At 43.9% G+C, this 22,323-nt stretch overlaps 1 protein-coding gene across 2 annotated transcripts in view; it reads right to left on the bottom strand.

Moving 5' to 3' along the window:
• Positions 1-16,077, bottom strand: part of B3GNT7 (UDP-GlcNAc:betaGal beta-1,3-N-acetylglucosaminyltransferase 7) — a 30,112-nt gene extending 14,035 nt beyond the window's left edge. Inside the window, exon 1 of one of the 2 annotated variants that reach the window (XM_081956127.1) lies at positions 15,948-16,077. In XM_081956127.1, coding sequence (XP_081812253.1) covers positions 15,948-15,958 — 11 coding nt within the window. In that variant the 5' untranslated portion in view covers positions 15,959-16,077. Of the gene's footprint in view, positions 1-12,903; positions 13,014-15,947 lie in introns of those variants that run through there. The other variant, XM_081956126.1, reaches the window with a different exon arrangement.
• Between the last annotated feature and the right edge of the window lie 6,246 nt (positions 16,078-22,323).

The following is a 22,323-nucleotide window of genomic DNA, read 5'->3' as shown; positions in this document are numbered from 1 at the left end:
ACTTGGAATACGGCATCCAGTTTTGGTCGCTACGATGTAGAAAAGATGTGGAGACTCTAGAAAGAGTGCAGAGAAGAGCAACAAAGAGGATTAGGGGACTGGAGGCTAAAACATATGAGGAACGGTTGCAGAAACTGGGTATGTCTCGTTTAATGAAAAGAAGGACCAGGGGAGACATGATAGCAGTCTTCCAATATCTCAGGGGTTGCCACAAAGAAGGGGGAGTCAAACTATTCTCCAAGGCACCTGAGGGCAGGACAAGAAGCAATGGGTGGAAACTAATCAAGGAGAGAAGCAACTTAAAACTGAGGAGAAATTTCCTGACTGTGAGAACAATGAATCAGTGGAACAGAAGTTCCAAGGTCCCTTCCAACTCTGCTATTGTACTGTATTGATTAGTTTCCACCCATTGCTTCTTGTTCTGCCCTACTCTAGATTACTACTCTAGAATAAAGAAGAAATAAGGAAGATGTGATAGCAGTCTTCCAATATCTCAGGGGTTGCCACAAAGTAGAGGGAGTCAAGCTATTCTCCAAGGCACCTGAAGGCAGGACAAGAAGCAACGGATGGAAACTAATCAAGGAGAAAAGCAACTTAGAACCAAGGAGAGTTTTACTTATAGTGAGAACAATTAATCAATAGACGGGGTTTCCTTCAAAGGTTGTAGGTGCTTCATCACTGGATGCTTTTAAGAAGAGTTTGGACAGTCTGAAATGGTATAGGTAGGGTCTCCTGCTTGAACAGGGGGTTGGACTAGAAGACCTCCAAGGTCCCTTCCAGCTCTGTTCTGTAATTATATTTATTTGTGACTTCACCATCTCATCAATTTCCAATGGAAACCACCATGACATGGCTCGATTCCTTCAATCTCATTAGCCCAGGGGGACTTCTGGTTTGTGTAGAGCAGGGGTCTCCAACTTTGGCCACTTTAAGACTTGTGGACTTCAACTCCCACAAGTCTTAAAGTGGACAAGGTTGGAGACGCCTGGCATAGAAAAAGGCCCAGCTGAACGACAGGCCACCTACAAAACCTTCATTTCTTCAGTCTCTGCATCCGTGGTTCTCTCCAAGACAGGCGGGGGGGGGGGGTGGTCTCAGAGCTTCTTCCTCCATGCCTTTGGATGGACCGGGTCAAGAAAAGAAAAATCTCACGCTCTTAGGACAACTCTCCGGAGATTGTCAAGTTCCAGCTGTCATCACCCTCCCTGGGGATCCCACCAAAATAACTATAATTTATGACTCTTCCTCAGCCCCAATGTTGAAAAACATGGATTAGCTGGGTGGGAGTTTTAGGCCTGCATCAAACTATATCTCGGAGGAGAAATTAGTTTAATTCCTCAGTTCAAGCACTTAGAAATGTTAAATGTTCTTTGGAAGAAATTATATGCACAGGACGTCCTAAACAAAAATAGAATTTTCTTCTTTCTTTCTTTCTTTCTTTCTTTCTTTCTTTCTTTCTTTCTTTCTTCTTTCTTTCCTTCCTTCCTTCTTCCTTTTTTCTTTTTCTCTGATCTTTTTTCCTTTCTTTCTCTCTTCCTTTTTCTCTCTTCCTTTTTCTTCTTTTCTCTCTGCCCTTCCTTCCTTCCTTTCTTTTTCTCTTTCCTTTCTTTCTTTTTCTTTCTTTCTCTCTGTCTTTCCTTCCTTCTCTTTCTTTTCTTTTTCTTTTTCTCTTTCTTTTTCTTTCTTCCTTTTTCTTTCTTTCTCTCTTTCTCCCTTTCTCCCTTCCTTCCTCTTTTTTCTTTCTTTCTTTTTCTTTTTTTTCTTTTAGGTTTAGGTTTAGGTTTATTTGGATTTATATGCCGCCCTTCTCCAAAGGACTCAGGGCGGCGTACAACATTAAAAACACACATCACAAAAGTTAAAAAAAGATTAAACCCAATTCCAAAAAGACCAAACCTTTTTTTTTTTTTTTTTTAAAGAAACAGTACATTTAAAATAAATTAACATTAACATTAACAGGCCAGGCCGGCTTGTTGGAAAAGCCAACTTTTTAGGGCGCGTCGGAAGGATCGGAGGTCAGGGGTTATGCGGAGCTCCGGGGGCAACTCATTCCAGAGGGAAGGCGCTCCCACAGAGAAGGCTCTCCCCCTGGGGGTCACCAATATGCTGATGATACCCAACTTTTCATCTCTACCCCAAACCACCCAAACGATGCCCTCGACGTGATGTCCCGATGCCTGGAGGCTGTGCAGATCTGGATGGGGAGGAACAGGCTCAAGCTCAATCCCTCCAAGACTGAGTGGCTGTGGTTTCCGTCATCCCGATTTGTACATCTTGTTCCATCTTTGATGATAGGGGGAGAAATTTTAGCCCCCTCAGAGAAGGCTCGCAATCTGGCAGTCCTCCTGGACACGCGGCTTAGTTTAGAAGAACATCTGACGGCCGTGACCAGGGGGGCCTTTTACCAGGTTCGCCTGGTACGCCAGTTGCGCCCCTTCCTGGATCGGGATTCTCTGTGCGTCAGAAGGTCGCAAAAGAGAATCACGTGACCCCCCCCTCCCCAGGGACACTGCGACCGTCATAAATAAGAGTCGGTTGCCAAGCGCCTGAATTTTCATCACATGATCAGGGAATTGCTGCAATGGTTGTGTGAAAAACGGCCACGGGTCACTTTTCTCACTGATGTGGTAACTTTCAACAGTCACTAAATGAACGGTTGTATGTCGAGGACTCCCTGTAGGGCAGCCAGAGGTGAAAAGGGCTTTGGAAATCTTAGAAACGACACCAGGAGTGGATAAGAAAGAAAATAAGTAGATTCCCGCCTGCCTTTAAGACCCTCAGAGCAAGAAAAGGACAATGGATCCGGTAGAGTTTTATGTTTATATAGAGCTTAAAGAAAATCAACTAGCATTGCTCACCAGCGGTTTAGCTGTCTCTTAGAACAAGTGAAATACATTTAGAGGGAAGAAAACGTCCCTCATTGCATTGAGGGATAAAAAAACACTGAGCCTTTGGCTTAACATACCGTATTTTTCGGAGTATAAGACGCACCTTCCCCCCCCCCCCAAAAAAAAGATGGTGAAAATTTGGGTACGTTTTATACACCGAATGTAGCCCCGCCCACCCACTGGCCCCCCACCATTTCGCCTCTGCCTCCCAGCAATTTACCTCCTTGCAGCAAAGGGAGAAAATGGGGCTTGCGGGGGCGGGGGAGGGTGAAAAGAGCCTCCCCCGCCCCCCCAGAGGCCCTCCGGAGGCCCTCCGGATGGTCCCTGAAGCCTTCGGAGCGTTCAAAATGACCCTCCAAGCAAACCGGAAGTCACTTCCAGTTTGCTCGAAGGGTCGTTTTAAGCATTCCGAAGGCTTTAGGTAAGCCTCCGGACGGTTCCTGAAGCCTCCGAAGGGCCTCCGGGGGAGCATGGGAGGTTCTTTTCACCCTCCCCAGGCTCCTATAAAGCCTCTGGAGCCTGGGGAGGGCGAAAAAAGCATGTAAAAATGGGGGATTGAGCCTGTTGTGCACGCATGTGCACTGGGGGGGTTGCACATTGCATTATGGGTGCAGCACGCCCGCACACGACCCCTCTGCGCTCCCCCCACTTGTGGCACGTGAGCCAAAAAAGGTTCGCCATCGCTGGCCTATGGCAATCCCTGCAGCCTGAAACAGTTGATCATCAGGAGGCCAATGCTGAAACTGAAACTGAAAGGGGCTGTTAGCTGTTTGCTGCAAGGAGGCAAATTGCGAGGAGGCAGAGGCAGATTTTTTTTCTTGTGCTAATCAGGCTAAACTGAAATGGCTGTTTGCTGTTTGCTGCAGAGGTAAGTCAATAACTATAAATGCCTATAGAATGTTCAAATTATTAGACTTATTTTTTAAAGACCGCTTTATTATTGTTCTAGACAGTATTTAATACAATACAATAGCAGAGTTGGAAGGGACCTTGGAAGGGACCTTGCCTAGCCAGGAAACCCTATACCGTTTCAGACAAATGGCTATCCAACATCTTCTTAAAGACTTCCAGTGTTGGGGCATTCACAACTTCTGGAGGCAACTTCTGTTCCACTGATTCATTGTTCTCACTGTCAGGAAGTTTCTCCTCAGTTCTAAGTTGCTTCTCTCCTTGATTAGTTTCCACCCATTGCTTCTTGTTCTACCCTCAGGAGCCTTGGAGAATAGTTTGACTCCCTCTTCTTTGGGGCAACCCCTGAGATATTGGAAGACTGCTATCATGTCTCCCCTAGTCCTTCTTTTCATTCAACTAAACATACCCAGTTCCTCCAACCGTTCTTCATATGTTTTAGTCCCCAGTCCCCTAATCCTCTTTGTTGCTCTTCTCTGCCCTCTTTCTAGAGTTTCCACATCTTTTCTACATCGTGGTGACCAGAACTGAATGCAGTATTCCAAGTGTAGCCTTACCAAGGCCTTATAAAGTGGTATTAAGACTTCACGTGATTTTGAAGATCAGAACATAAAGTGATCAGCAGCAAGAAACATCTCCTATAAAGTATATTTGTCCCTGTGCTATGTTACCAGGGCCAAACATGGACACTTACAACAAAACATAAAAGAACATTAGTCACCGAGGTGATGAGATGTTTGAGGCAAGCTCAAGATGTTTGAGTGACCAGAAGTGATAAAATCAGAAATGCGACCGTAAGAGAAAGAATTGGCATTGAATTGATCTTCAACCACGTACAAAAGCCACAGAAAAGTGGCTTGCTCACCTGGAAGGGGATCTTGTCAGATTTCTTACTTTATACATATACAAAAAGAGGCAAGTGCAAAAAGAGGAAAAGGTCAAAGAATACCAGGCAGAGGAAGAGGAGGAGGAGGAGAAAGAGGAGGGAAAGAAGAAGAAGAGGAGGAGACGAAGAACAAGAGGAGGAAGAGGAGAAAGAAAAGGAGAAGAAGAGGAGGAGAAGAGGAGGACGTGGAGGCGGTGAATGAGAAGAGAAGGAGGAGAAGATGAAGACAAAGATGAAGTACAAGAAGAGGAGGAGGAGGTGGAGAAGGAGGAAAAAGAAAAAGAGAAGGAGGAGGAGAAGAAAAAGAGGGGGAGGAGGTGGTGGAGGAGGAGAAGGAGGACAAAGAACAACAACAATAAGAGGAGGAGGTGTAGGAGAAGGAGAAAGAGAAGAGGAGGAGGAGGTAGAGGAGGTGAAGGAGAAGATGAAGACGAAAATGAAGAACAAGAGGTGGAGAAGGAGAAAGAGAAGAAGAAGTGGAGGAGGAGGAGGAGGAAAAGGTGAAGAACAAGAGGAGGAAGAGATGGAGGAGGAAGGAGGAGGAGGAGGAGGAGGAGGAGGAGGAGGAGGAGGAGGAGAAGAAGAAGAAGAAGAAGAAGAAGAAGAAGAAGAAGAAGAAGAAGAAGAAGAAGAAGAAGAAGAAGAAGAAGAAGAATTTGGCCTTTGACCTCCAATGGTTGGCCAATGCCACCAAGTCCACTCTTACCCTCATACCCTCTTTGTGGCTTTGTCGTCCACTTCTAGTTGGCCAACGTGGGAAGCAAAGCCGGGCCAGATATTTCTTGGGCCAGACCTGACCCTTCCTTTGACTTGGGTCCTTTTCATAAACACCTCCAGCAATCTCCGTTGCTATTTGCTCCTTACCCTTTGGAGGGAAGTCAAAACAGAGCCAGCCTGGTCCATCGCAGGACTTATGCACGGGAGGCACATAGTAGCCTTTACTCCTCCCAACCTTCCCGAGACTCTCTTAGAATACCAGAGACAAATTCCTCAGGTGCCTAATCACGCTTCGCCAAATAAAGTATCCACTTCCATTCAAGCCAGGGAGAAACCCACAGAGACCCACGGACGATATTCAACATCCACCGTGATGCTTCCTACTCACACCAAACCCAGAGGAGACCTTGGTGACATAAAAAACCAGGTTTAGAAATGGTGAGCTGAGGATCTGCGGTCTTAAAAGAGTCGAGGAGAGAAGCAACTTAAAGAGAGACATTTTCTGCCAGGAAGAAATTTTTGCTTATTCTCCAAAGCCCCAGAAGGCAGGAGAAGAAGCCATGAATCCAGGAGAGAAGCAACCTAGAACTAAGGAGAAACTTCCTAACAGTGAGAACAATTAATCAGTGGAACAACTTGCCACTGGAAGATGTGAATGCTCTAACACTGGAGGTTTTTAAGAAGATGTTGGATAACTATTTGCCTGAAGTGGTGTAGGGTCTCCTGCCTGAGCAGGGGGTTGGACTAGAAGACCTCCAAGGTCCCTTCCAACTATGTATTCTGTATCCCTGGTCCAGAGCATAAGGGAGGTGACAGAAACAGGCATGAATTGTTTCCTGGGCAAACAGAGGGAGAAATGATGGACACTTACAGACTCTAGAAAGAGTGCAGAGAAGAGCAACGAAGAGGATCAGGAGTCTGGAGGTTAAACATAGGAAGAATGATGGAGGGAACGGGTTATGTCTAATCTAACAACGAAGAGAAGAATTGGGCTGACATAATAGCATGTTCCAATATTTGAGGGGCTGCCACAGGAGAAGAGGGGGGTCAACTTATTCTCCGAAGACTTGAGGTCAGGATGAGAAGCAATGGATAGATAGATCATTAAAGAAGATCAAGCCTAGAATTAAGGAGAAATTTGGTATGTCTATCTAAATGAAAAGAAGGACCGGGGGGGGGGGAACATGATAGCAATTTCCCAATATCCGAGGGGTTGCCCCAAAGAAGAGGGGGTCCACCTTTTCTCCAAACCACCCCAAGGCAAGAGAAGAGGCAACAGATGGAAACTCATCAAGGAGAGAAGCTAAACTGGAACTAAACTTCCTAACAGTGAGGACAATTCACCAGTGGAACAACTTGCCACGAGAAGCTATGGTGCCCCATCCCAGGAGGCCTTTAAGAAGAGATTGGACAACCATTTGTCTGAAACGGTAGAGGGTCTCCTGCCTGAGGAGGGGGTTGGGCTAGAAGACCTCCAAGGTCCCTTCCAACTCAGTTATTCTGCCCTAATACAGAATATTAGATATTCTGCAAAATATTAGATAATATTGTTCTGTCCATTCCAGAAGGCAGGACAATAGCTTCATTTCTGCTGGCCGACATCTCTTAACGGAGACCAAAACGCGACGATAAATCGCAACCGCGTTGAAACTTGAGGTTGATCATCTAGAACAGGGCAGGGTCTACAAACTTGGGCGCTTTTAAGACTTGTGGAGTTAATTCTTCATCCAACTGAGGAATGCCTGAAACGGTATAGGGTTTCCTGCCTAGGCAGGGGGTTGGACTAGAAGGCCTCCAAGGTCCCTTCCAACTCTACTATTGTATTGAATTCTGGGAGTTGAACTCCATAAGTCTTAAAGCACTCACGTTTGGAGACCCTGCCCTGTTCTAGAAGGTTAAATCATAGTTGAGTCCCATATTCCACCTACGTCTAGAACAGTACTCACCACAGCTTTGACTGGAAGGCCAACATCTCCATGTTTTAATTCAGAAGAAGTCCAAGCGTCGTAAAACCACCAAGTTGGGCGATGTTGGCTAATGGATACCCGGCCTGAATGGTCCTCAACAAACCCGTGTCTGAAATCCACCCTGGTTAATCCAAGGGTGGTTTGCTGACTCAACACTGTTTGCGCCTACGGTGCAAATTCATCTGGGAAACCGTCATAAATGTAGATAGAGATATTGGTGGAATGCAAAACGTCATACCAAGCGGGGAGGGGCGTCCAACTCTGCGCATGGCCAGAGGCACGCCCAGCTTTTGCATAACCGTATAAAGTTCTCCCACCCTCTGACAAGCAGAAGCTGGAGATAATTTGGCTCCGATTCAACCAGGTCATTTTATCGTTGATTTTATACGGTTGCAGCTGGGGAAAAAAAATTGAGATGTGGCCGTTGGTAGTTTTGAGAGTTCAAAACTTACCAATGGCCACATCTCAATTTTTTTTCCAGCTGCAACCGTATAAAATCCCCTCTTTGCCCTCCGAAACATTTCATGAAATCAAACGAGGGATTGAGGAGTTTTCTACAGTTAAAAGACCAACAACCCGGAGAAATAAATACCTCAGAAATTACTCCGAGAAAAGATTTAGGTAAACTGTCAAAGGTCACCACAATCCAGATAAAGAACATCAAACAAACTCATATCACTTAAGAACATTGTCTTAATTTCACTTTTCCGTCCGTTTAAACTGCACCAAGAAGTTTGACCGCCTGTCACGGCAAGTCCTCGACTTACGACCAAAATGGAGCCCCCACATTTCCGTTTGCTAAGCGAGACAGCGAAGGGAGCTTTGCTCCAATTGTACAACCGTCCTTTCCACGGTGGTCAAGTTGAATCCCGGCAGTTAACTTAGTAACACGGTCGTTAAGTGACTCTGGCTTCCCCATCCACTTTGCTTGTCTGAAGGTCGCAAGAGGGTGTTTTACATACACACACACACACACACACACACACACACACACACACACACAAACACGATATTACGACCGTCGTAAATAGGAGTCCGTTGACGAGCGTCTGAATTTTGATCACGTGCAACGGTTGTAAGGGTGGAAAACAGTGATAAATCACTTTTTTCCAGTGCCATTGTTCAAACGGTCACTAAACGGACAGTTGTAAGTCGAGGCCTACTTGCATCAGGAAATAAGGAGATGCTTGAGGGGAGGAACGTAAAATGAAAGTTAAATTGTGGTTTAAGGGAAGGGGGGCGGGAAAACCCCTCCGTGTTTGGGAAATTGTGTGAAAAACATTTCCCCCTTAAACCACACAATTTAAGTTTCGTTTCACACACTCTTCGTCTGTTTCTACCTTGATAAATTTAAAGTCTTCAAATGCACAAAACGTCCGTTGTGTTATTTTGGGCCTGAAATTCAAATACAGGTGATCCTCAACTTACAACCGTTCGTTTAGTGAGTGCTCGAAGTCACAACAGCACTGGGAAAAGTGACACGGCCGTTTTTCACCCTTACGGCCGTTGTTAGCATCCCCACGGTGACGGAATAAAAATTGGCAAGGGCCTCACATTTATGACGGTTGCAATGTCCTGAGGTCATGTGGTCCCCTTTTGAGACCTTCTGGCGAGCCAAGTCCACGAGGAAGCCAGATTCACTTAATGGCCGTGTTACTAACATAACACACGCAGTGATTCACTGAACGACAGTGGCGCGAAAGGTTGTAAAATGGGGCAAAATTCACTTTAACAAAGGTTTCGCTCTTAGCCATTGAAATTTTGGGGCTCGATTGGGGTCATAAGTTGAAGACTACCTGCAATTAAAATTATTCTGGACTTTTATTACTTTAACCTGAATTTGAGGTCAAAGAAGACTTACCCTTAAGTATAGTGGCCATTTCTTTAGATTTTATACAAATTGTTATCTTTGCAAATTCCAGTTATCAAATTTTGAAAATCTGCATTATTTCCGTTTACAGACAGACATCATAATTGCATTAAATTATCCTTCAGATCCATATTTCTAAAGAAGCCCAAGGAATTGCTTTCCTCGCCAGTAGAGGCAGTCCTCAACTTACGACAGTTCATTTAGTGACCGCTCAAAGTTACAACAGCATGGAAATGAGTGACTTATGACCATTTTTCACACTTATGACCATTGCAGCGTCCCATGTCATCAAAATTCAGACACTTGACAACTGACTCATACTTGGGACGGTTGTCGTGTCACGGGGTCAGGGGATCCCCTTTTGCGACCTTCTCGCAAACCAAGTCAAGGGGGAAACCGAGTCACTGATTTAACAATTGCAGTGATTCACTTAACGAGGGTGGCAAGAAAGGTTGTAAAAGGGGGCAAAACTCACTTAACAAATGTGTCACTTAGCAACAGAAATTTCGGGCTCCATTGTAGTCGTAACACGAGGACTTCCTATACTTCTCTGTTACATACACAGATTATACAAATATATATATGTATGTATATATGTGTGTAGGTATTTATGTATGTATGTATATGTATATACAATAATACAATAATACAATAGTAGAGTTGGAAGGGGCCTTGGAGGTCTTCTAGTCCAACCCCCTGCCTAGGCAGGAAACCCTATACCGTTCCAGACAAATGGCTATCCAACATCTTCTTAAAGACTTCCAGTGTTGGGGCATTCACAACTTCTGGAGGCAACTTCTGTTCCACTGATTAATTGTTCTCACTGTCAGGAAATTTCTCCTCAGTTCTAAGTTGCTTCTCTCCTTGATTAGTTTCCACCCATTGCTTCTTGTTCTGCCCTCAGGTGCCTTGGAGAATAGCTTGACTCCCTCTTCTTTGGGGCAACCCCTGAGATATTGGAACAATGCTATCATGTCTCCCCTAGTCCTTCTTTCTCTTAAGCTAGACATACCCAGTTCCTGCAACCGTTCTTCATATGTTTTAGTCTCCAGTCCCCTAATCATCTTTGTTGTTCTTCTCTGCACTCTTTCTAGAGTCTCCACATCTTTTCTACATCATGGCGAACAGAACTGGATGCCGTATTCCAAGTGTGGCCTTCCCAAGGCCTTATAAAGGGGCATTAACACTTCACGTGATCTTGATTCTCTCCCTCTGTTGATGCAGCCTAGAACAGTGTTGGCTTTTTTAGCAGCTGCTGCACACGGCTGGCTCATATTTAAATGGTTGTCCCCTAGGACTCCAAGATCCCACTCATAGTTACTACTATTGAGTAGTAGTAGTATATGTATGTGTATATATGTATTTGTTTTCGCATATTTCGTAGATTTCGTATATATGTATGTATGTATATATGTATATGTATGTATATGTATGTACATGTATATGTATGTATGTGTATGTCTGTATGTATATACACATACATACATACACACATATACATACATACAGATATATGCATACACACACACACACACACTGCAGAGACGACATAAAGAGTCACTTTTTGGTGAGATTGGTGGCAAATAAATTTAATAAAACAAAGAAATATACAAATCAGTATTTCTCAAGATGAGCAGCTCTAAGACAGACAGACTTCAACTCCCAGAATTCCCCAGCCAGCCAGCATGAAGTCCACCTGTCTTAAAAGTGCTCACCTTGAGAAATACTGATTTAAACCCTCCCCGATGCCATGAAGGTGCATTGATAATCTCTTACGTTTGTATCAGAAATTGCAAAATATTTGCTTAAACAACGGGATGCAAAACAGACAGAAATCCTATCCTTTTACACACGGTTGCATTGTGCACAAGCCGCCTTCTCAAAGCCGAAACTTAGAAAAAGGGAACAGAAAATCTACGTGTTTCATTAAGGAGCAACGTAGCTTGTTCTGTGTCATGTGTGAATCCGGGATTTTGTGGCACTTCAACCCTCTTGATGGCTTGGGGCCCTTTGCAAAGCCAGCAAGCCGTGATTCCTTCATGGTTAAATCAAGTGGCTATGAATCAGTTGTCAACCATGGCTTAGAGAGCCATGCATGGATGCAAGGATTTGCCGAATGCCCCCACGAAGTAGCTATTTGGAAGGACCGTTCCCCAGTTTAGCCGCGTGAAGTACCGCAAGTGATTAAAAAATTGAAATTAGGGGTATTGAATTAAATAGAAAGGGTTTCGCTAGGGATTAAAACAAAATTTCAGCCTTTCTCCAGGTCTGTTTTAAAAAAAAAAAGATTCTGGGACATTCATTCACACAACCTGAGCTTCCTCCAGATTAACCAGGATAAATTTGATTTTACTTTTGGCTTAACTGCTTGTGCGAATAGGCCGGTCTGCTTAACGTCACCCGCTCTCATCCCCGTCTTTTTGCAAACCCAGGAAAGGGATTAACGGGAAGGTGTTGTGTGAACACAGCCAAATTGCCTCTCCCTGTTCTTTCAGGCTTTTTTTCCCCCAGGTCAGAAGTTTCAGAAGAGAATTTCAGCTGAAAGCCCTACCTTTAAATTTCCCCGTCCCTCCCCTCCTTCCATGGCAAACAGAGGCGACCCTCACCTATGGCAGGAGGGAGGAAGAAAAGGAAGGGAGGGAGGAGGGGGAAGAATGGAGAGAAGGAAGGAAGGAAGGACAGAGGGAGAGAAAGGGAGAGAAAGAGAATAACACAGTTGGAAGGGACTTGGAGGTCTTTTAATCCAACCCCCTGCCTAGGAGAGAGAAAGAGTGGGGGAAAGGAAGGCAGGGAGGAATTCAGAAAAGGAAGGAAGGAAGAGAGGGAGGAGGAAGGGAAGGGAAGGAAGGAAGGAAAGAAAAAAAGACAGAGAGGGAAAGACCCACCTGTTCCAACTAGCCGGCCTGGCTTGAATTATAACTACATTCTCTAATCCCCCTGGACAATTTTAAATTACTTCTGACTTTTTGGGTATTTTAATTGTTTTAATCTTACTGTGTTGTTTTAACTTATGATTATTTATTTGTATTGTAAAATGTTTTGTATATACCTCCTCCTCGTCATTTGTTTGTATATTTAATTGTACGCCGCCCCAGTCCCTTTGGGGAGAGGGAGCGGCCTATAAATTGAATTAATAAATAAAATAAATAAAAAGAAAGATAGAGAGAGGGGGGGGGAAAGGAAGGCAGGGAGGAATTTGGAAAAGGGAGGGAGGGAGGGGGAGAAGGAAGGAAGGCAGAAAAGAAAGAAAAGAAAGGAAAAAAGAAGAAAGGAAAAGAGGAGGGAGGGTGGAAGGAAAAAGAGAAAGAGAGAGTGAGAAAGAAAGAAAGAAAGAAAGAAAGAAAGAAAGAAAGAAAGAAAGAAAGAAAGAAAGAAAGAAAGAAAGCGAGGTTAAGGACCGTCCGGACGAGCGTCTTCCCCCAGAATGAAAGAAAGGGGGGACGACCCCTCCTCTCCCCTGGAGACCCTTCCCCAGTCCCGGGCGAAGCGCTGGCACCAAACCCTCGGGGCGTTGTCGGCATCCAGGGACCCCCAGGCTTTTCCCCAACCCCGCAGGAGCCGCCTTCCCGGACTGGGCCCCCTAGAGGAGCCCCCGAGGGTCCCGGCCTTGCAAGCCCCCCACCCTCCTCCCCTCCAGGGGGCCCCGATCCCCGCGGGGCCACTCACCAGGGGCTCATGGTGGCTGAGCGCTGCAGGATGCGCGGCGGAGGCGCAGTGGCGGCTCAGCTTCGGCTTGCAAGTGCGGCTCCCTCCGGCCGGCGCTGCAGGGCGGGCGGGCGGCTTGGCCGGCGGGCTCTCCTCCCCTGGCCGAGGGAAAGGGCGGGGCCCGGCCCGGCCCCAACGCCTTGGCCGGCCACCTCCAGCCCCCGCCCGGCCCGGCCCTTCTTAACCCCTCGGAGGCCGCCAGGGAGGGATGCGCCCGCGGGCGCCGCCGCCGCCAACCCAGCCGCTGCGAAGTGGAAAGAGAGCCGCGTTTCCTCCCCAGCGGAGCCGATTCAGTCCGCTGCCTCGAGATCTCCGCTCCGTTGCCTCGCTGAGCGGGATCCCCGGGGCTCAGTCTGGCCGGGGAGAGGCAGCTGGTCCCGCAGGTGGTCCTTTTTATCGTATTTTTTTTAAAGCAGTCACCGAGTTGGAAGGGATCTTGGAGGTCATCTAGTCCAACCCCCCTCCCCCGCGCTCACGCAGGGGACCTGCACCAGGGATTCGAACCGCCGACCTTTCTTTTTAATTTTTAAGAAGGTTTTTTTTAATTATCTATATATAGTTACAGATATACATTCACATAGCTATTGTCCTTATTTATCTTTATCATTTTTACATATTCGTTTTTCCGTACAAAAGGTTGAAATATACATTCTGGGATGCTTTCCTTCCTTCCTTCCTTCTTTCCTCCCTCCCTCCTCCCTCCCTTCCTTCTTGACACCTTCCCTCCTTCCTTTCTTCCTTCTTTCCTCCCTCTCTCCCTTCTTCCTTCCTTCTTCTTGTCTTCCTCCCTCCTTCCTTCCTTTTTCCTTCTTTCTTCCCTCCCTACTTCCTTCTTTCTTCCCTCCCTCCATCCCTGCCTTCCTTCTTTCCTCCCCCTCTCTTTCCTCCCTTCCTCCTTTCCTCATCCTCCCTCCATCCCTCCTTCCTTCCTTCCTTCCTTCCTTCCTTCCTCCCTCCCTCCCTCCCTCCTCCCTCCCTTCCTTCTTGCCTCCTTCCCTCCTTCCTTTCTTCCTTCTTTCCTCCCTCCCTCCCTTCTTCCTTCCTTCTTTCCTTCTTGTCTTCCTCCCTCCTTCCTTCCTTTCTTCCTTCTTTTCTCCCTCCCTCCTTCCTCCCTTTTTCCTTCTTTCTTCCCTCCCTCCTTCCTTCTTTCTTTCCTCCCTCCATCCCTCCCTTCCTTCTTTCCTCCCCCTCTCTTTCCTCCCTTCCTCCTTTCCTTCACCCTCCCTCCTTCCTTCCTTCCTTCTTTCTTCCCCCTCTCCTTTCCCTTTCCTTCTTGCCTTGCCTCTCCCCTACTCCTCTAGCTAACCCTTATTAGTTTCCTTTGCTTGGGGTTGAATGCAGGGCAGAACAGGGGATGCGGGGGAGGGGGGAAGGTTAACCTAGATAGGGTAACCACCCTTTCAGGGTGAGACATGGGGGTTCCCTTGGGCACTAACACACACACACACACACACACACACCTGTTGTGTCAAATGCTTGTGACCTGATTTGCAAGGTTGTATGAATGCAGCTGGACTGACGGAACTGGTTTTGCTCCTCTCTCTCTCTCTTTCCCCCCTGGGGGAAAGGCAGGGTGTGAATGCATCTCCAGGAATGCCATGATTTAACCAGGTTATATTCTGTCCTCCTGGATTAATGGAACTACGTTGGCACCCAGGGTTCACACACACACCCCCGCATAGCAGCTTCATTCACACAACTCCAAAGTACAGTGTTCAAAAATAACCTGGCTTATTTAAAAGGTTTCTTTCCCTGGTTGGGGTAGATGTGGGCTTAAAAATGGCTTGTAGAGCACCAGAGAGAAAGATTGGGAAGGAAAATCCTCCTGTTCGAAAGAATGAAAAAAGAGGGAATTCTTAGGAAATCTGGGTGATCCACCCAGGATCTTATGGTTAAGTCAGGGGTGTTCAAACTTGGGAACTTTAAGACTTGTGGACTTCAACTTCCAGAATTCCCCAGCCAGCCATGCTGGCTGGGGAATTCTGGGAGTTGAAGTCCACAAGTCTTAAAAGTTCCCAAGTTTGAACACCCCTGGGTTAAGTGAAATGTAGGTGGGTTTTTTTTTTTTTACAATGACTACATGTAGTAAGGTAGTAGTAAGTTGCTCAACAGGTGGCTAGAGATGTTGGCAGGCGACAGGTAGCCCTCGACTTAAAACCATAATTGAGCCCAAAACTTCCCTTGCTAAGCAAAATACTTGTGTGTTTTGCCCCATTTTACAACCTTTCTCACCACGTTGTTAAGTGAGTCATTGCAGTTTGTCAAGTTAGTAACATGGTTAACAGAGTAACAAGAACAACAGAGTTGGAAGGGACCTTAGAGGTCTTCTAGTCCAACCCTCCGCTCAAGCAGGAGACCCTAAAACATTTCGGACAAACGGTCGTTAAGTGAATAGCTTCCTCATTGACTTGACATGTCGGAAGGTCGCAATGACCTCCGGACACCATAACCGTCATAAATACATGCCAGCTGTTAAGAATCTTGTAGGAAGAACTTATAAATTTATATAACTGAGTTAGAAATATTGCATCGGAAGCCATACGTTAACCAACCCAAAAGCTCCAACAAAGTTACTGATTAACAGTCTCAAAATCCTTTAAACTCTCAACAAAAATTAGAATTAAACTCTTATTTCATGTTTCAATGTGGAAACCTCTTCTGGACTTTATGCTTGGGGTAAGAAAAAATATGAAACTTTGATTTTGGGTTTTATGGATTAGATGGATTTGTTGTTATAGAAATGGCTAGTTTAAACTATTATGTAAAAGTAAAAAGTTTGAGGTTGGATGTTAAAGCTAATTCTACTTCATCAAAGGCAGTCAGAAGTGAATGTCGTTTCTTTCTTTTCCTCCCTTCTTCTCTCCATTTCCCCCTTCCTCTTCCCTTTCTCTATTTCTCTCCTTTTTGCTTCTGGTTTGTTTTTGTTTTTTTGGTATGTTATATCATTAATAAAGTTGTTTTAAACAGAAAAATAAATAAATGAAATAAAAGAATTAAACACTTACCGGCATTTCATGTTCCTATCTGGAAACCTCTTCTGGACTTTATGCTTGAGGTGGAAAAAAAATATGAAACTTTGATTTTGGGTTTCACGGATTAGATAGATGTGTCGTTATAGAAATGGCTAGTTTAAACTATTACGTAAAAGTAAAAAGTTGAGGTCAAATGTTAATAATTTATTCTACTACACCAAAGGGAGTAAAAAATCAATTCCTCCTCTTTCTCCCCCCCCCCTTTCTCTGACACTTTCCCCTTCCCTTTTTCCTCCCCTATTTTTCCTACTATTTTCTTTTGTATTTTGGGGGTATGTTAAAATTTTTTTGGTATGTTTTGTATGATAAGCTAACTGATAACTCAGCATTGCCCAGTTATTTATTGATAGGGGGAAAATTTTCTGACCAAACGTAATTTATAAGGTTGGATTTTCTCCCTTACTCGAGGGAGCCCCCTTGTGGAGTACTGTGAAGCCGTTACCATGGCAACTCCACTGCGCTGCACAGAAGAAGCCATTTTGCGGCAGTACAGTAGAAGCCATTTTAAAGCACAAAAGGCTGTATCTTAACAGAACATATACCACAAAGGGTTTTAGAGGTATCTTACCCCCATATTGTTTGTTTCCAGAGAGTAAGTCATCTGTATACCAAGTTTGGTTGAAATTGCTCAAGGCGTTCCAGAGTTATGCTGGAACATACACGCACACGCACACAGTCATTTTTATATATATAGATTAATAAAATTGTTATAAATAGGAAAAAATAAAAGAATTAAACCCTTATTTCAGATTGTATATATGAACAAGCGAAAACAGAAAATCCAATCAACACAATGCAATCAAAACAATAACGCTCACAGTTCAAAGAGATTCATCCCACCTCCCTTGATTTAATCAAACCTCACCCCCCCTCCTTTAAGCCTTCATGGCCTTCAAGCCCACCCCAAGGTCTTGTCCCCCTATAAAACAATGTCTCTGCAGCCCCATTTTCTCAAGTCTCTTTGCTTTGGGGAATAAATAAAGTTTTTTTTCATCACAACCGTCTGGATGTTACTTTGATTTAGCCTTGCGCCCTCCTGACTCAAGTTGGAACCCAAAAATTATCCTTCCGCCCATCCAAATTTTGATCCCATGATCGGGGGGGAATGCTACAATGGTCCTAAGAGTGGATGCTGGTCATCAGTGACTTTTTTCCAGTGCCATCGTAACTTGGAACAGTCATTAATGAATGGTTGTAAGTAAAGAATTATCTCTATTGGTGCTGCAAGAAGGAATGACTTCAGAAAAGATGTTTAAGCACCTTGTACTGTAAATATGTATATGTATACGATGTAAGAATGTCATTATCAATAAGCAATTACTAGTATTTTAATTATGGTTGTTAGTACTAATATTATTCTCATTATCAGCTTATTAATACTTTGTATGAACAAATGGATCCAGACAGTAGACTGTTCATTAAGCATTATGTATTTTAAAGAAGAAGAAAAAAAAGATATAAAGAAAGAAAAGAAAAGAAAAGAAAAGAGATTTTGGAGGGGTTTGGTCAACAATTGTTGTGTGTGTATGTGTGTGTTATGTAAGATGTGACTCATTATTTGTGGTTTCTTTTTCGCAAGAGGGGGTATGAAGTTACAGCAGGAAAACAAAACACCGTCAAAAACTGGCAACCCCCGAGGTTTTTTCCTTTGTTCCCGAAGGTATCAAATTTGTCTTGAGGGCTAGAAACTTGCATTTCAGGTAAGCGGCCCCAGAGGAATGCTATTGGTGCACTGTTTATGCCAAGCTGCAGGTGTGCAAGGAAGTAGCCTAGACTTTTCGGCTGCAACTTCTGAGCCACGATTCGGCAAACATCCGATCAATAGCAAAACTTGGAAGAACCAGCTGGTTTTATGCTCTGCAGAATAAACAGTAAAATAAATATAAGTGGCACCGATTTAACTACAATAATGTGTCTATAAATAAATAGATGGGGGGGGTGGAAATTACCCCAGTGCGGAGCCAAACGTAACCTCAGAAGAATGGTGCAAACACCCCCCCCTGTCCAGATGTTAAGAATGGCAGAGTTTTGAAATGACAAATTTAAATGCTTGACAAACTGTTCCCTACTTGGGGACAATTGATGTCTCATCACCATACCCTTATATGTCACAAGCATTATGCCTTTTTTTATTCTTCTTCTGCATAAACATTTTGAATATTTTGAATTGCCAGGGCATATCATTTACAAAAAAGCAAAGAAAGAACCAAAAGCAGTATTAACACAGACACTAAAAAGATTCGATACAAAATATTCTATCCGAAACATTAACACGTACACATATAGAACGATAATAATTGTGCAATAGAATAATCTTAACTAGATTTCTCTTTGATGTTACCTTATTTGTAATTCTGTTAATTATATTAGCATATTTATAATTATAAACCACCTTCCCATGTAATTCATACCTAGCAATAGTCTTTTTTCATCTAATTTCTACCTCTTATCTCTAACCACTCATAAAGTCTATATTCCACGTTAAGTCATATCCTGTGCCTTCTTTGTCCTTCATTTTTAATGTCAATCTGTCCATCTCTGCCCAGTCTAATATTTTCCGAATTACATCCGCATCTAATGGAGTGTTCTCATTTTTTCCAATATTGTGCAAATGCAATCCTTGCAATGCATACAAAGCTAAATATATAGTCAGCGTTATGTCTTTTAATGGAGGGTGTGTAAGCCATGATTTAAAAATTATTTTTTAAAAAAAGTCAAAATAACCACAAAACCCCCTTTTTTTGCTTGTTTTTTAATGCATGTCACACTGTCAGCCTAACCCAAAAATCACCAAACATTTTTTTGGCTGTTGCTTTTCCAGAAAAAAAACCTTCTGGAACTCTGCACGTTATACATAGATCTCGGCTTACAACTGTTTGTTTGCAGGTAGTCCTTGGCTTACGACCACAATTGAGCCCCAGATTTTGGTTGCTAAGTGAGATAAGTGAGTTTGGGCCCCATTTTGCAACCTGTCTTGCCATCGTTGTTAAGTGAGTCACTGCAGTTGTTCCCTTTGTAACCCGGTTGTTAAGTGAATCTGGCTTCCCTGTGGACTTTGCACATTGGAAGAAAATCCTTCTATTTTCTTGGTTTAGCTGTAGGAATTTAATCCAGAATAATTGATAGCTGTGAAAAACTTTCAGAAAGGATAAAAGCCTTTATAAAGCTAATATATTGATGAGGATTTTCAATATTAGACAATTTAAATATTAATGAATGATCTTTCTAATCAATTCATGTTGTCCTCATATTCTTATTAATATTTTAGTTTTCCCTTTATTAATTTTATATCCAGCTAACACACCAAATTCTTTCAACTTTTTCATTAATATCCATCTAAGCGATTTTCAGCCATTAAAACCAAATAATCTGCAAATGGCCTTCATATATTTCTTTCTCCTCCTTAACCTACACACTATTTTCTCTTCTTCTCTTTTATCTCTGTTCAGAAGACCAATACTAAAATAAACAACAGAACAGAAAGCAAAATAACAGAAGAAAATAACAGAATAACAGACCTGGAAGGGACCTTGGAGGTGTTCTAGTCCAACCCCCTGCTTAGGCAGGAAGCCCTACACCACTTCAGTCAAATGGTTCTCCAACATCTTCTTAAAATCCTCCAGTGTTGGGGCATTCACAACTTATGGAGGCAACTTCTGTTCCACTGATTACCGGTAATTGTCCTCCCTGTCAGGAAATTTCTCCTCAGTTCTAAGTTGCTTCTCTCCTTGATTAGTTTCCACCCATTGCTTCTTGTTCTGCCCTCAGATGCTTTGGAGAATAGCTTGACTCCCTCTTCTTTGGGGCAACCCCTGAGATAGTGGAAGACTTCTATCATGTCTCCCCTAGTCCTTCTTTCTCTTAAGCTAAACATACCCAGTTCCTGCAATCGTTCTTCATATGTTTTATCCTACAATCCCCTAATCCTCTTTGTTGCTCTTCTCTGCACTCTTTCTAGAGTCTCCACATCTTTTCTACATCGTGGTGACCAAAACTGAATGCCGTATTCCAGATCTGGCCTTATCAAGGCCTTGTAAAGTGGTATTAACCCTTCACGGGATCTTGATTCTATCCCTCTGTTGATGCAGCCTAGAACTGGATTGGCTTTTTTGGCAGCTGCTGCACACGGCTGGCTCCTATTTAAATGGTTGTCCACTAGGACTCCAAGATCCCTCTCCCAGTTACTACTACTGAGCAAGGTACCACCTATTCTGTACCTGTGCATTTCGTTTCTCTTGCCTAAATGTAGAACCTGATTTTGCTCCCCATTGATTCATATTTATGACGGTTCCAGTGTCCCGGGGGGTCATGTGATCACCTTTTGCGACCTACTGACAAACAAGGTTAATGGGGAAGCCAAGTTCACTTTAGTTTACAATCACGTTACCAATTGCACAACTTCCGTGATTCACTTAAGAACCGTGGCAAGAAAGGTCACAAAATCAGGCAAAACTCACTTAACCGTCTCACTTAACCACAGAAATATTGGGCTCAATTGTGGTCATATGTCGAGGACTACAGGTTAAAAAAAAACACCCCAAAAAAGAGCTTTAGGCTTTTTATTAGATTGAACTCGGATGTCGTTTTCCTTAACCCTTAATTCCGTTTTAATGTGTTTATTTTTACAGTTTTAGTATGCTTTAATATATTTTATATGGGAGGCGGTGGCTGAGCTTGTCGTTCAGAACTGTCAGCAGTTTGACGGTTCGAATCCCTAGCGCCGCGTAACGGAGTGAGCTCCCGTGACTTGTCCCAGCTTCTGCCAACCTAGCAGTTCGAAAGCACGTAAAAAAATGCAAGTAGAAAAATAGGGACCCCCTTTGGTGGGAAGGGAACAGCGTTCCATGCGCCTTCGACGTTGAGTCATGCCGGCCACATGACCACGGAGACGTCTTCGGACAGCGCTGGCTTTTCGGCTTTGAAATGGAGATGAGCACCGCCCCCTAGAGTCGGGAACGACTAGCACAAATGTGCGAGGGGAACTTTTATCTTTACCTGTATGTTGATTTAAGTTTAACCTTTGTTTGACAGCCACCTAGGTTTGCTTAAGATTGCGTGCTATATAAAGGTTTTAAACAAATGAATAGATTCGATAATAGTCCTTATCTTTTGTACAGGTTTCTAGTTCACCAACTAACTGATAGTCAGGAATCCACAGGGTTAGCAAAAGGTTACTCCGTTTATTATACTGCATTTCTTGGAGTCAGTGACTGTGAAACACACCTGTTTGTGAAAACTGTCCAGGTAGTCCTTGACGTACGACCATAATTGAGCCCAAAATGTATGTTGCTAAGTGAAGCATGCGTGCGGTGAGCTTGTCCCGTTTTACGGCTTTTCTTGCCCCATTTGTGAAGAGAATCACTGCAGTTGTTAAATTAGACACACCATTGTTAAGTGAATCCTGCTTCCTCCCTTGACTTGGCTTGTCAGAAGGGCGCTAAAAGAAGTTCACCGGGAAGCAGGTGCCATGCAGCCAAATTTTGATCACATGACCACGGGGATACTGCAACGGTCGTGTGAAAAATGGTCATAAGTCACTTTTTTCAATGTCGTCGTAACTTCGGACGGTCACTAAATGAACTGTTGTAAGTCGAGGACTACCTATATTTTGCTTTTAAAGAATACAGGTCGTCCTCAACTTACAACAGTTTGTTCAAAGTTACAACAACACTGAAAAAAGTGACTTATGACCATTTTCTACACTTCCGCCCGTTGTTAGCTTCCCCACCGTCACAGGATCAAAATTCCGACCCTTGGCAACGGTCTCATATTTATGACGTATGCAGCGTCCCGGGGTCACGTGATCCCCTTTTGCGACAAGCAAAATCAACGGGAAAACGAACCACACTTAACCGTTGTGTTACCAACTTCAGAACTGCAGTGATTCACTTAACAGCTGTGGCAAGAACGGGCGTAAAATGAGGCAAAACTTGCTTAACAAATGTCTCGCTTAGCAACAAAAATTGGGGGCTCCATTGTGGTCGTAAGTCAAGGACTATATCTTGAGCATCCGAAGTTGTCGCACTATTGCAGTGGGGGACCCCAAGGCTCTGTTTTGGGCCCAGTACTCTTCAACATCTTCATCAATGATTTGGATGAGGGAATAAATGGGGAACTCATCAAATTTGCAGATGACACCAAGCTGGCAGGAATAGCCAACACTCCAGAAGATAGGCTTAAGATACAGAAGGATCTTGACAAACTTGAACATTGGGCACTATCTAATAAAATGAAATTCAATGGTGAAAAGAGTAAGGTTCCACATTTAGGCAAGAAAAACGAAATGCACAGGTACAGTATAGGTGATACCTTACTCAGTAGTAGTAACTGTGAGAGGGATCTTGGAGTC

The sequence above is a fragment of the Natrix helvetica genome (genome assembly GCF_964273705.1).
Source record: "Natrix helvetica genome assembly, chromosome: 5".
In the NCBI taxonomy this organism is placed as follows: Eukaryota; Metazoa; Chordata; class Lepidosauria; order Squamata; family Natricidae; genus Natrix; species Natrix helvetica.
The sequence above is the reverse complement of the archived record's forward strand: the minus strand, read 5'-3'. Positions and strand labels throughout refer to the sequence as shown.